This window comes from Anarrhichthys ocellatus, unplaced genomic scaffold, assembly GCF_004355925.1.
Source record: "Anarrhichthys ocellatus isolate YVR2014 unplaced genomic scaffold, GSC_Weel_1.0 scaffold34, whole genome shotgun sequence".
In the NCBI taxonomy this organism is placed as follows: domain Eukaryota; kingdom Metazoa; phylum Chordata; class Actinopteri; order Perciformes; family Anarhichadidae; genus Anarrhichthys; species Anarrhichthys ocellatus.
In genome coordinates, this window is record NW_022280064.1 from 902,667 (window position 1) to 918,317 (window position 15,651).

The 15,651-nt window shown below is 41.0% G+C and overlaps 1 protein-coding gene across 1 annotated transcript; it reads left to right on the forward strand.

Annotated features, from left to right (window-relative positions):
• Positions 1–8,081: 8,081 nt before the first annotated feature.
• Positions 8,082–15,114, forward strand: chga (chromogranin A). Its single transcript, XM_031866213.1, has 8 exons — positions 8,082–8,356; positions 8,636–8,685; positions 9,526–9,619; positions 10,962–11,030; positions 11,115–11,204; positions 12,095–12,412; positions 13,169–13,554; positions 14,196–15,114. Exons 1-8 carry the CDS (start codon positions 8,311–8,313, stop codon positions 14,277–14,279), a joined length of 1,137 nt encoding a protein of 378 aa, XP_031722073.1. The 5' UTR covers positions 8,082–8,310; the 3' UTR covers positions 14,280–15,114.
• Positions 15,115–15,651: the final 537 nt, after the last annotated feature.

Here is a 15,651-nt window from a genome sequence, read left to right on the forward strand (position 1 = left end):
GGTTAGTTATACAACTTCAGCTGTTGTGAGATTTTTTTCACCCCCTCACCAAAAGTCCACGCTGGAGCTCTGCCAACACTTTTCAGCTAAGATGGACCTAAATCTGAGAAATGAGGCCATATAGTATTCATCAAAACTAAATCAGAAACTTCTTCTTTTTTTTTTTTTAACACATGCATTTCTCCTTTTTTTTTTTTTTTTTTTTTTTTTTTTTTTTTTCCCCCAAAAGTCCATTTGTTCAGCTCCACAGTATGTGCTTGTTGTTCTTGAGAATGTGACGATTCGCCTGCATGAAGTGTATGAAGTCAAAAAGGACGATCAGAAATGATTCCAAACTGCATTCACATGTCGACACAACTCACAATCTGTCTAAAACGAAACACTGGTCAAGAATGTCGAGAAGACTGCATTTTTACCATCGCAAATACAAGTTTATAAAGAAATGAATAAATGATATATGGATATTTACTGGTTGTTCTGAATGTTTTCTTCGTTGTGGTGTTATTTGTAAATGATGAACCTTGTAATGTAGACTATCTGAACTCTTTGCTATTGTTTCGAGGTATTGTGTTGCTGACGTCGATTGAATGGCTCTCGCTCGACCTGCGGGTCGTCACTCGGCTTTAGCGGGAGGGGAGGGGGGGGAGACAAAGTGACAGTGCTGTGAAGCCGAGCATCACATTGTGCAGGCTGCAGGGGCGACCCATTGACCGGCCCGCACGCACTACTATGGAGCGGCTTTGGATCGCTGTGGCAACATGTCTGCTCACGTCCTGCTCTGTCAAAGGTAAGTGCTAGAACCAACACACATGAGGCTGTGTGCCTGTATTTACTGTCACATCAGCTTCTGAAATGGGGCCTATTTTAGATAGTTTATGGTGTGCATAATATTAGGATATGATAACAAAAAACGTATATAATTCAATAACATTACAAAAAAAACAATTATTTTGCTGTAAATGTTGATTATATAGAATAACACATGCTAAGAAGTGTCTTTTTGGGCCAATTGAAAAGTTTCAGATGGACACTTTAGTAATAATCCTCTTGAAGGCAACGACTGGTGGTGGGAGTATGAGGAGGGGATACGACACTACAGCAAGGAGGCTCTCAACAAGGTACCGTGTACACCCGGTTCAGCACTGAACAGTAAAATACTGTCGTTAAAAATTAAACTGCTTGTTTAAATGACAAACAATATTGAAATCAACTAAAGAACAGACTTTGACTAAAACGACTTGACTGAGAAATGTATTGAAAAGAGACAAAATTGGAAACTACAAAAACAATGAGTATGTAACAATGGATAACCTACTTTTAATATAAGAGGCAGGTTACATCATGCGCACAATGAGCAAAGCTATGTCAGACTAAAGGGTCAATGAGTGAAAAAGACAAGATATAAAGAGAGATTAACTGCCTCATGGGACACATTCCATCTGTACCTGAAAATAATGGATTTAACATGTTCAGTCCCGACAGTGATGAGGTGTCTCTCTCTCTCTTTTCTTTCTCAGGAGTTTCCAGAGAAAACTCGACCGGTGAGCTTCAAACATCCTGTGTTCCAGTGTCCAGACATGAGTCCTTCTCCCTCTGTCCCCTCCTCAGGTCTGTTAGGTAGCATCATCATCACACATCTCTGACCCGAGTGTTGGAACTGCAGAGTAATGTATTCTCTTTCTTCTCCGTCTCTCCTTTCACTCTTTGGTGCAGTTGAATTTGTGAAGGCGGCAGATATCAAAGTCATCGCTGCTTTGGGGGATTCACTGACAGTAGGTGTTGTTTTTTTATTCTTCAGTTGTAAAGGTAATATAGTATAAGTGATATAATATGCAATCAAGATGACTAAATGTTGTGGTGATAATAGTCCAGCCAGATTACTTCTCATTACCGTTCTCAGGTAGTTTTTTGGGATTTTTAAAAGCAAAAAAGTTCAGTTGTAAAATATCAGTTATCCATATTTACAAAGATACAAGACCTCCTCAAAATGCAGTAGATGATACCAGAAATGGAACGGTTGTCATTTCAATGAAAGAATCACCTCCACGCATAAGATTTCTTAATTTTTTATGGGGTCCTGATCATATTTTCCTCAGTTGTTGTGTCGTTCCTTTTCAGACGGCCATCGGCGCCAACGCCACCACTGTCCTCGGGATTCCTATTGAGTTTCGTCACGTGTCGTGGAGGTGACAGAGATCGTGTGTGAAATCTTTGATGGATCTCTTGCACGGATAATAACCTTGCTGTAGCTGGCACATGATATCATAAATATTCATATGCATACTTTCGTTATGTTTCAAAATGATGTCCAATCTTCAAAGTGTTTTGATGTAAGAGATGGAATTTGTTCATCAAGACTGTTTAAGATGATTGGATTCTTTTTTAATAAACATAATTGAACTTTGTACTAATTTGACATCTCTCCGTCTTGCAGCATCGGAGGCTATGGCTCATTTCAGCATGTCATTACTTTGGCAAGTAAGATGTTTTAATCACCGATGATATCTTGGATATCTCATTATTGTGTTGCATATGTTCCATATAAACGTCACTCAGCTGAAGAAAACAAAAAAAACACAGTACATCATCTTTTCACTGTGATTTGTAGACATCATCAAGCTGTTCAATCCCAACCTGCTTGGTGCTGCTCCCGGCAAGACGGTTCACGGGATGCAGTCCCATATCAGCGAAACGGGCTTCAACCTGGCTGTGACTGGACACAACACATTGTAATGACTCGACAGTGTGACACAAAGAGTGTTAAGTGTTATTAGTTAATCACGATGCTTCTAAAGACTTACGATGTTGTTCGGTCTTTCTAGCAACCTCCCCAGCCAGACGAGACATTTGATCGACACACTGAGAGGTTATGAGGTACAGATCTGGTTATTAAACTGAGATATCCTGCATTAAGATGCTGTACCTGAACCTGTTTTTATGCACCACATTTTGACTGTGACCTCTTTGTTGTCTCTTTCTTCAGGGTCTGAACTTTGAGGAAGACTGGAAGCTTTTGACCATTCTCATGGGCATGAATGACATCTGCGATTACTGCAAAGATAAGGTCTGACTTTTTTCTTTCTTTAAATGAGTTTAGTTCAATAAAAATCTGTTTTTTGCAGAACTACAAATATGTCACTAATCTCTGCAGAGTGTCCGTGTTCTCTCTAGGCTCTATTTTCAGTGGATAACTTCATTCACTATATCACCGTCTCCTTGGAAATGCTCATGAATGAGGTAAAGGGAAGGGAAACAAAGCGTATTTGGGTTTTAGTGAGGTTTCAGTGTGGTGCTGGAATTCACTGCAGCGGGGGCTGCTTGCTTTCTCCATGCTGTGCTTCAGGTTCCTCGTATGATCGTTAATATCGTTCAGGTACTTCCCATGCAGACGCTGAGGGAGGTGCAGAAGCCCACCCCGGGGTGCCTGCTCCAAAGGTGAGCCGCTCATTCTGAACATTAACGTTTATGTGAGCCTTAAAGTCCCCCCCCTCCGCTCAACAATGTGATTTGTTTATTGTTATGTGATGTTTCACCGTCGCTCTGCGGAGTTTGACACTAAGAGGCCATTTTCACATTCGTCCGCTGCTCCTTTTGCTCTTAACTCTGGTTTAGATCTTTCTGCTCGTGCCTGATAGAGCCAGTAGCCAGGTCTCCTGAGCTTCAAGAGCTGGTCCAAGTCAATCTGGACTTCCAGGTACAGTTTATAGAATGTGCTTATCATCCATAACGGGAAACATCTTCTGCATCTTCTAATCAAACATAATGTACAAAGTGGCACATGGGCCCAGAATAGTTCATGTTGCTTTCATGTTAATGAATGATTTGCATGATTGCTATAAGTTAATTTTACTCCCGTCCACAGAAAAGACTTGAGTCGCTGCTGTACAGCGATCGCTTCTTCAGGGACGACTTCGCCGTCGTTCTTCAGCCCTTTCTGAAACACGCTGACCCTCCCCGCCTCCCGGTAATCTATCCTCACTCCAGAGGCAATAACAATATCAGCGTGGCAGAGGTGTCTGCTCTCGGGAGATGAATCAGCGTGAAACATTGCACACTAACGATTGAATCATTAAGGTCCTGAGTGTGACAGCTTGTAGCTTTTGGCTTTGCTAACACCAGGCCGAAAATGTGAGAGAAGTCACGTTTCACCAACAAGACGCTCCATCAGTAAATCTACACCAGTGTGTGTTTGTTTCTTCTCCCTGAGCAGAATGGGAAGATCGATATGACCTTCTTCACTCACGACTGCTTCCACTTCACCATCAAGGGGCACGAGGAGCTGGCCAAGGGACTGTGGAACAACATGGTGAACACCGAGTCCCACTTGTATTAAATGGAACAAGAGGTTAAGGGTCAACAGTCAGCACCACTGAGTGCATGGTCAGACTATGCAGATGGTCACAAAATGATGCAGTATAATGAGTAATCTAATAGCAAGAAGCTGTAGATCACAAGCGTAGGAAAATTAAGGACACAAATTAATTCTTCCTCTTCTGTCTTCTGTCACAGTTTCAGCCTGAGGGGGGAAAGATGATTGTGAGCAGCTTCTCTGACCCCATCAGTCTCATCTGTCCACCCATGGTAAGGTCTCTATAGGACAATGTTGTCAACACACCAGAGCAACAGTTACCTGAGTCTTTAAGTTTCAGGAGTTTTTGGTAAAACCGTTAAACTAAACAAGAAGAAACTGACTGTCACTTTTGATAACAAACTACAGCTAGCTGCAAGGACTTTGTTGACTTTTACAATACTTTCATACCATTTGAGGCGATGAATTTCCCTTCAGAATTAAAACTTTTTCCAGAAGTTTGAAACCTTCTTAAGATAGATACTTTGTTCCATCACCCAATGATGTGTAAGTAAAGAACAGCATGATCATTGATATTCATTAAGATGCACAGCTCAAGTTGATTATAACATCCCATATTCTCCATGTCTCCTCTGAAGGAACACCCGTATATCTTCACCCGACCGATAGCAGCCAAGTCAGGTCAGCCTCCACGGCAGTCTGGCGCTCTGTCACAGGCAGCCGTCGTCCTGCTGCTCCTGCTTCTTGTGGGTTTGCCATGCCTCGGACTGATGTAGCTGTCACATGGATGGTCTGTTTTACAAACATGCCTCTGCTTCATGGGTTTCTGTTGAGGTGATACAGTGGATCTCCTGCAAAGGGAAGCCTGTGAGACACTGAAACTTAACATGTCTGTGGCCCCAAAAAGCAGGATACAGAAAGTGACTATGGTTTTAAGCTCTCGAACCCCGTAAATAATGTGACAGGGAATCCTGCAACCGGAATATTTCCTCTTTAGAGGCAGCTGGAGGTGCTTGTTGCTGAGAAGCTTTGTTTGAACGAAGCTATTTCTGCTCGTAGCAGAAAGTTTTCTATTTTGCTTTTAAATTTGACTTCTATTAATTATGTAAATTGCAGATTTCGTAAGAAGCCAAGTATGAAGTAACAATGTTGATACATTTATACACCCACACATAAGACATTAAACTCATCTGACTTTGCCCAAAACTGAAGTGAATGTCTCTTAAGTGTTTCTGAACCCTTTTCTTTATTTCAACTTTTCTGATATCAACACAGTGCTTTATGTTCAGTGTTGTCACAAATCCCATCAACCACAGCATTTAAATAGATTTACCTGGGAGGGTGACGGAGCTCAAATTCTCCCGTCCAGCAACATGCAGCGTGCATGCACAGTCACACAGAGGCCCGGAGCAGCTCAGTAGTAAAGATGTAAAGATGTAAAGGGATTTGTCAAATATAAATGTTGCCAGAAAGCTGTGACTTTTCAAACCAGAGACGGTTTAGTCACACGTCTGTTCCTCAGATCTCCAGGCCGCTGCTGGCCCACTTTCACTTCTCCGTCCTCCAGGAGCTGCATTATTATGCGCTGAGCACGAGAAGAGACAAAGTAACCCACCGCACTGAACAAACACTCTGAATATCGTAAAAAGGCTACTGGATGGTCTTGTTAAGAGTGTACGGTACATTATGTATTGACTCTGTTTAATTAGTACAATTACGAGGGCAGGTGGAGGCTATATTAAGCGCAGCTCAGGTTACTTTGACTTAGCTCTTGAAAGGAAATGAAAACCATTCGGTGTGTACTCAGCATGGGCGGGTTGAGTTAGAGCGGAATGGGATGGTTGTCCAGGTAAACATGCCTTACATAATGCTGGCAAAACCATTTGGACTTTGAATGGGAGAGTTTAACGTGTTTATTTAGTGAACACTTAACCTGGATGTAGAAACACTGCAGGATCTGAAATATACATTTCGCGTGTCCCCCGTTTTCCACCATTTCTCTTGGATGTTACTGCTGAATTTCAATGAGCCCTCGTAGCTGTTGGATGTCATAATGACCTTATTATTGCATTCAACGAAAGCCCCTCTTCATGTTTAAACAAAGCCGTCGCCGGTTTATGCGGGAGAAACATGGAGCTGACGCAAATGGGCCTTTATTGTGTCTCTGAAAGCACAATGAGGTCTTTGGGATCTGCAGTAGGAAATTTGAAACGGCAAACAGTCCAACCCACATCTCGGAAACCTCTTTGTCTCTCGTTTTTGGCTCGTGTACGTCTGAGCCCTTATGAGGTAGAAGAGAGCAAACAAATGTAAGGATGTTTCAAAGGTTGGTTGTATTCACAATGAGTTTGTTAATAGATACAGACACACGTTCATATGACGACACTATAAAACATAACTAAGTTCTGCATCCTGTGTTTTATTTCAGTTTAATTAAATTACTGTATGCCCTTTGGTGACACTTTATAACAGGTTCCAACCCACACTCTTTAGTAGATGATATAATAATGCAGAATCTTTCATACATTTATTTATATTTCCTCCAAATCAGGTGGAATCCGTCTCTGGATCCAGTTATACAGAAAAAGGGCATTTCAGACGCAAACATCTACATGTTGCTGTCTGACCCAGCGGTCAAAATAATCAATAGTAATGATAAGTCCCAATCTGATTCCTGACACAAAATCCACACCCATTGCTTTCTATTTCTCATTTTATTACAGTAATGTATGCTTGAACGTGTCTGTTCATTCTGCCCTGATTTGTCAATCGTCACCTGCCCGATGTTTTTGGTTTTACTGCACCATTCTCCCCCGTGCTGCACACTAATTAAAAGGATAAAATAAAAAATACTCAAATGCCATCCAATAGCTTCTAAATGCGACACAAAGTATTTTGGATCATGCAGCATTTTGATTTTAGCAAGTTGTACAAATAAATGAATGTAATAATTGTGAATCAACATTTAACATCCATTCGGTGTTAATGAATCCCATAAAATCACAGTGATTTGGTCATTTATTAATGGTGAGCGACAGGAATTCATGCCACATCCTACATTAATTCACGTGTTACTTAACCATGTTTTGTATTATGTAACGGCATCTGCAATTTTAACCTACACGTCTTTAATGGTCCAACAATGGATTGTCCAGAAGGAATCTATATAACCGCTTTGAAAATGCTCATGTCAGTGACCAAACATCTGGCAGTGCATTACATCACATATCAGATACATTTATTAAGTATTTATGAACTAATATTTATAGTTATTAGCAATATAATTATTAATGTATACTGTATATGTTATATTATGTTACACCGCTTAAATTCTGATCCCATCTAGTCTTTTATAAGAAAGGGTAAATGCTGCTTTGTCTTAGCTTGTGAAAAATAAAATCCATTCAAGCCACCTGATCAGAGTACAGCACAATAACAGCCATGACAGCAATCATTATTAATAAACCGTCACCCAGCAACACATTCAGTCAAGAAAGAGACATGATCAGCAAATACAGTGTGATGGTGGAGCTTTGTCCTGGACGGGAACACAACATAATGGAGACAAAGATGTGAAATCTGTGCATCTGTATTCATCTTTTGTCACTCAATCCCTGAATCTAGTGGTGCACATGAATACTTCTATAGTGTACTCTCAACCGATACACGCCCTGACAACCATCGAGGTGTAATCAGGTACGAAAGTAACAATTTGCCTCAGGATGATGTCACTTCCTCTCTCCACATCTTCCCATAAAAGCGGGCGCTGTTGCGGCTCGGTGTCGGTGGAGAGAGACCGGAGAGGACGGAGGCTGCCGGGTTCACCGATGCTGCTGCAAGAAATTTAGCTCTCCAGAAATACCGAAAGGCGACTAAGTTTAGTTCAGGATGCGTCCGTAAATCCACCGACTGTCTCCAAAAAGGGTGAAAATCACACCTTCTGATATAAGCTTCGCTATCTTTCTATTGCTGGAGAGCTTTATTGCGCGTCGTCTCCGAACATGATCGGGAGAGGACTCTTCGTTGTGACAGTACTGTCTAACTGCGGTAAGGAAACGCTCGTGGAAGTTGAGTGACACCATGTTATAGGTCGGGTTTGTTGAGAGAAACCTGCGTTAGAGATGTGACTGCCTGGGTTCAGCACCAAGGACAGCGGCGCACACGTCTTTAATTGCGGCGGAAGATTCACCTGCGCCTTTTGGCACATTTAGTCCCCTGATGAAGCGGCCGGTGTTTTGGTGACAGTGAGAATAACATGGCATATTCGGCGGTTAGGAACAACATTATCACGATAGGATGATGCGTCTTTTCTTGCTTTTCTTGCAGTTCTGTCATTGCCAGTGACTCCCAGTCAGCTGGAGAATGAGGACGTAAAGGTAAAGCTTTTGTCATTATTATCACCATTTGCACTACAGTTGTATTATTATTGTAAAAGTAGCAGTAGTATACAGTAACCTGCTATTATTTTATGTAAACCAAATGCTTCTTCATTACAGTGTGACTAGTCCTACTTGCAACACTGAAAAGGCAGGCAGTGATTATAAATAATATTCACTTGAGTACCTTCTCTACTGCAGGGCAATCTCAGTATATGACCTTGTTCAAATCAATTCTGAGAGCAATGGAGCCTTTGCCTTCAGGATTTGGTATTGCCAGATCCCTTTCACATATGTGGTGAGAGAGAGAGAGAGAGGAAGGGAGGGAGGGAGGGAGAGAGAGAGGCAGTTTCTAGAAAAGGGTTTGGAGAGATGAGAATGTGAAGGGGAGATGTGGACGGTGTGTGAAAATGGACTGAGTAACACTCAAAGATCTGGCTGTCGTAATGTTTTGAAAATAGATGAAAAAATGAGTGAAAAATCCTCCGTCATGTGGGAATGGCTTGACATTGAAAGCACAATGGGAGTTGAAGTGATTTTGATCTCTCATCTGAGAGTTTCATATCTTTTGAATTAGCGGGCGAGTTAGCACAAGAGCAGCATTCAAAGAGAAGCAGATGAATTTGAATTCTCTCAAGCTGTGTCGATTTATTTCCACATAGCCCTCACCAAGGACTTTTGTTTTACCAGAACGTCCTTAATTTACAGTAGCATCACCTGCGTACAGAATATCACTGACTCATCAAAGTGGACAATTCAAACAATTACATTATGACAACATTGTTGGATGTCATAGGCACAATCCGAGAAAATATTTTTGTGCACTTTGTGTGTCTGCAGGTGATGAAATGCATTGTGGAGGCGCTGGCAGATGTGCTGTCGAGGCCCCGCCCCTTGCCTGTCAGTGAGGAGTGTTTGGTCACACTGAAGACAGGTGAGTCAGTCTGTCATTTTTTATTGGAATACCTCAATTTCGATTGTGTTAACGTGATTTGGACTGTTAATGCTTTCGACAGAATATCTATTTCTTTTTTTTAAATGTAGGGGCAAGTATATGGACCAATGCCCCTAAATGGGCCAAAAATGTTTAATGTATTTCCGTTAAAGGAATAGTCTGGATGTTTTGAAGTAGGGTTGCATGAGGTACTTGTCCATAGTCAGTGTATTGCCTATAGGTGGTCAGCACGCCTCCAGGAGCAAAACAGTGTACTGCTGTCAGCAAAACATATTTTAGCCACCTTTCAAAAAAAAAAATCAATATTTGTTTGAGTGAATATATGTAGAATATTTTCACTGCTTTACCTTGCAGTCAGACAGCCCTCTCCAACCGGAAACGAAACTGCTATCTGTGCTCTAATCAAAGGCTCTAATGTATTAGTGATGATTAATTGATCAATACTAAAGATGCAATCATTTCCAAAATTCTGCAACCTACAAGGATTTAGTGAAGGCTTCTTCTTTATAGTTGTTTAATTAGATCTAAAAATGAGGTTGTTCAGCTTTACTTTGACCATATTATCATCATCATCATCATCATCATCATCATCATCATCATCATCATCATCATCATCATCGTGGAGACTAGGACCAAGACTGAAACAAATCAGGCATCGCTGGAGGAGCCAATACGTCTCCTTTTTTATCGAGCGCATGATGCTCACATCATAAAGTTAATAGGTTGATGCGATGGCTGCAGAGTAAAAAAAAAAACCTGCTCTGTTGTATGCAGCGAGGTCACGAGCACCGAGTAAAGAATATCCAGTTACACAACTGTCCTTGTTGAAAAAAAATAAAAAAAATCAATCGGAGCATTACTCACCAAGCGTTTGCTTCTGAGAGAGAGGAACTGTACACCACCAGAGGGATGTTAAAAGAGGAGCGGGAGAGAACAGAGGAGTCAAAGACAAGGAAAGGAAGAAAGCTTGCAGACTGATATCAGAGCACAGTACAGTAGCTGTCTCTGGTGTGCTTGCTGCGTACAGTATGCAGTGCCGTCTGTGGGTCAGCAGAAAGTCCAGTGCTCACTGCTGCTGCAATCCTCTGGGGGAGTCTCTGTGGGCCAAATGATTAATTGTGCTCTTGCTTTGAAAGCAGTAAATTTCAGGGCTATTAACTCTGACGAACCACTGAAGCAAATTTGAAGTCCTTTGAAAAAGTGAAGGGGTAAAGACATATACCTGTGTTTTACTCTCTGTTTCTGCCCATTGTCTGTTCTTTTCTTTCTTTCTTGAGACGTTTAACCACTAATTTGTTTCATTTTAACGTGTGTTTCCCAGATGACAGGCTGGTTTCTATCCTTCGCCATCATAACTTTCTGAAGGTGCTGCAGGACGTCGCTGTTGAAGGTGAGTCACGGATCACACACAGCCGATGTCTGTTTGGGTGCCGGGCGCGCTTGTTTACATGTGAAAGCTTCATTTTGATTGCAGGTAGTCAGGAGAGAGCTCAGCAGCAGAGAGACGCTGCTACGCCTGAACCAACCACACAAACTCCTCACGCTGCAGATGATGATGTCGCTGGTGAGATTCTCCAGAAGCTCAGATTCATACTTTTCTGCATCGTTAGGCTGCTTATTTCTTATCACAGTTCAACAACATTCAGTCGCTCTGCTGATGCTTTCTGTGGACAGGATCAGGACATACACGAGGTCCTTCCACCCGACAGGCTTTTTTAAAAGTTATGCCAGACACCCCGTAGAGCACAGAGTGGGCGAGTAGCAAAGCCAGAACAAGTTGAGTAATGATTAATAAGGTCCACCAACCCTGATCCTCTGTACGTTCTCTGACAGCTAGACTGATAAACTGATAAGATGGTATTCAAATAGTTAAGTGATACAATTAACACTGCAGAACATGTGTAAAACCATATGAAAAGATGAACATGAAGAATGCACTAAAAATAATGTTGTAATGCATTATTTTCTCGGTTAATCAATGAAATATTCAGTACAGCCCAAGAGGAGGTCTTCAAGTTTTTTATCATTTATATCTGAGAGGCTGGAACCATCAGATATTTGGCATTTGTGATTAAAAAGGATACTTAAAACAATCTAAATTAATTTAATAATCAGCTTATTGGTTCAGTTCTAATATAAGTACCTCCTTTCTGTTGAGTTTTAAACTTACAAAAGCTGAGAAATATGGATCTTGACATGTCCCTTTGAGGCTTTGGTGAGAAAGTTACAAATGCAGACACATGTAAGCATCACATGGTGCACAATTTTATTACTGTTGCGTAAAATCTGACATTATGACCCACTCCGTTCAGCAAAAACACACACACATTCAGTCACGACACAAAATGACCCCATCAATAAACCGTTGTGCTTATGTGTAAGCACCTTCTTTTAACGTCACAGGAAAATCAATGCTCTCGAGTAAATTAAATTCCTACCACTCCTGGTTTTCAGATCGATCCATGTTGGAAGCTTTAGGAGGCCCAGGTGAACGATCCATCCTGTCCCAGAAGAGAAGGACAGGAAATGCAGACGGAGAGGAAGAAAAGGATGACAGCCTGGGAGATGGAGAGTCACAAGACGACAACGACGTTGTTGAAGAGGTGAAGGAGAAGAGGGAGCACGACGAGAGTCCAGGAAGCCACGTGTCTGCGTCTGTGGATGAGTGGAGTGAGGGCAAGGCTGAAAAGAGGGAGGAAGAAGAAGAAGATGAAGATTATGAAGAGAAGAGAGTTCATTCAGAGGAGGAAAACATGATCAAGGATAAGAAAGGCAAGTAGATATCGTCTTTCTTTATTCATGTCTTTTTGATCGCAATTCATCTTAATTACAATTTTTAAAAACACAAAAAGGGAAAACAAAAATAGAAAGAAACTAATAACATTACAGCAAAACATGCATATTCAGAATTACAGCTTGATGTTGTAAAGTCAAATTTATTCTAATTCAAGAAATAAATGACATCCAAGCTAATTAAAATATGTGATCAAGTTGACCAAAGATATGGAGATTGCAGAGCTTTGCAGATGAGATCCCCTGCCGCCACAGGACTGGCTGATTGATGGAAGTGCTTCCATCTACATGATGAAATCAGCCCCCCTGACTGGGGAGCAGGGACAGCATGGCTGGCACACTGACAGCACACCGACAGAAGTGATTAAATGTCTCCATGTCCCAGAATTCAAATGAGCTGGTGTGCATGATGAGAGCTATCCTTGGATCAAGACTGCACTCAAGATTTAGCTTTTTTTTAACAAAGTCTTTTTCTCTGCGCTAAAATGGCAAAACTATGAAATACCTATTCTATAAAAGGGATACTTTGCCAAGTCATCTGAATGCTACAGTCATGCTGTTGATTCCCATAAAGCACAGCTAGCAGTACTGGGTGCAAAGCTGCCAGCTGGCAAGAAATATTTCATTACAAGAAGTGGAATCTTGCTAATGGTGGAGAGTTCCTGGCTTGTAGGTGCTTCCGTCAAAAAATAAATAAATTTTTCATTCTTCATTTTTTATGTTCCACATTCCCAGGTGCTGGATCTGGGGAAAAGAGAGATGCACCCAGAATGAAATCAAAAGAGAAGAAGTTTGTTGAAGAAGAAGATGAGGAGGAGAAAGACAAGAGATCTTTCTCACACAGCCCTAAACAAGAGGTGGAAGAGGAGGATGAAGGAGAGATGAAGAGAGAGAGTAAGGAGAGCCATAAGCGATGGAGCAAGAGGGGCAAGGCGTTGCAGATGAAGAAGAAAGTGGTCGAAAAGGAGGCGCAGCAGGAAGCGCCACATCACTCGAAAGAGGCCACAGAGGAAGAGAAGAAGAAAAGACACACGCAGAGGAGTCCAGAGGAGAAGGAGCTGCAGATGATCGCTCGGGGGGGACCGGAGGAGGAAGAGGGGAGCGCCAGCCCAAAGTCAGAGGTGAGCTGAGAGTAAAAAGTTAGTTTGCTTTCGTCCTGCAAGTTAGATGAGAAGATTGATACAAATTGTATCTGAGAGTAATATCAATCTTGTCACGTAGCTTTTGTCAAGAAAGCGAATTAAATGTACGAATTAAATGTAAAAGTGTAAGTTGTTAAACTAAATTCCTTTAAATAATGACATCGTGCATTATGTTATGTTCTACATAACGAGGCTAACTCTTACCTGTTGTACCGCTGAGCTCTCAGGCTCACTAGCTCAAGCCCCAAAAACTGAATATGTTTCTGTGTTTCTACCTTGAAATAATAATGAAGCAGAATCCTTCCTGCAGCCTGAATCCCTTAAAGATAGAAGATGTCCCTGCTGCTGCTTGGCAGCTTGCACAGAGGAAGCTATTGAGACTGTGGTAGCCTTAATGGCCACAAACTCTTACATGTTTGATGTAACCGTGAGGCTGGTCATGATGTCTTGCTAACAGCCAAAACATCAATGCATGGGAGGTGATTGTGTCCAGATATATTTAGCTTGTTCATATACTGTGTGTATATATATATATATATATATATATATATATATATATATATATGATTGTTTGCACTCTAAGTATTTCTTCCCCTCTTCTCCTCTCATTATATTTGCAGGAGCCAGAGATTGAAAGCCTGGCAGCCATTGAGTCAGAGCTCGAAAACGTTGCCCAGAAACTCCATGAGATGCGGCGAGGCTGAGAGAGAGATTGGTAAAAGGAAAAAAAAGAAATAAGTTGACACTGCAGCCTCCTCTGCCTCCTCCGCCTTACCAGCTGCCTGGTATCCACAGATAAAGCGTTTCGACGAGATATTATCTTTCGCTATTTTTCCAGAAGATGCCCACTGCTGCAGCCTCCCTTGTGACATCCTGTCCCTCACATAGATTAGCAAACAGTAGATGCACATTGCAGGTAGACATGCATCCTAAAAACAAACAAATGCACAAGTTCAGTTCATTCAAACTCATGCATATGATATTCAGAACACACAGTAAGGCCCCCGTAAAGGGAAACCTTCATGTCAGTGAAGGTTGACAGCTTTTTTTTCATTTTCTCAGAAAATCATCTTTCTCTTTCTGCAAATGTATCTCGCCTGCTTTTCAAAATATTTGAACTTATTGATTTATGTGAACGTTTGAGGCAGATCCAGGAACACACACACACACACACACACACACACACACACACACACACACACACACACACACACACACACCAACAAGGTGAGGTTTTACAGTAGTGGCATGCATACATGTACAAAGCTCTTGCTTCTTGCTTACTTATGGGGAAGCAGTAGAAGAAGACGTAGATGCTTACTTATTATAGATACAGTTGAACTCAAATCTAGCCAAGGAAATAAGTGAACATTTTTAGCAGATGTAATGAACTGTAATTCATTTATGTAAGAAAACCAATAAATTGAATAGTTTAACTGGAAATCTCTGTTTTGGTAGATCCTTTTAATGCCTCTAACAATGGAATGAATATTTGCATAAGACGATTAATGCAATAAACTCTGCGTAATAACTAATTTACACCTGTGTAGTTATCTTAATGGATTGTTTGACTGGTACAAGTGATGGGTTTTGAATCACTTTCATTACAATATATACATATAACTGGTTAAGATTACCAGAGTTATACTGTATTCTTTACTCACACAGCCCATAGTGAACCTGGCTTCTCACTGTAAAGAGAGACTGATTCACACTGTAGGTACGGTCTGCACTTGGTTGTGTTTGTGGGCGAAGAAGCTGAGAATATGAATCATCACTCTGACACACAAGCTGTCTGTACAGAATATTCAAGACAACAACATTTCAACCCTTAGTTTTGGCATGAGCATTACATTATTAATGTGTTGCTACTATCAGAAGAAAGAGCCACGTGTGGTGAATCATACAGTGCGGTATTCACAAAGCAAAATGTTGAAAGCTCTTGAACAAAAAATAGGCTATATATATATATATATATATACATATATGTATATATGTATATGTATATATATATATGTATATGTATATATATATATGTATATGTATATATGTATATGTATATATGTATATGTATAT

Coding starts and splice junctions, on each gene's coding strand:
- chga (XM_031866213.1), top strand. CDS start 8,311: ATGATCGGGAGAGGACTCTTCGTTGTGACAGTACTGTCTAACTGCG. Junction 8,357..8,635: donor GACAGTACTGTCTAACTGCG/GTAAGGAAACGC, acceptor CTTTTCTTGCAG/TTCTGTCATTGCCAGTGACT. Junction 8,686..9,525: donor TGGAGAATGAGGACGTAAAG/GTAAAGCTTTTG, acceptor GTGTGTCTGCAG/GTGATGAAATGCATTGTGGA.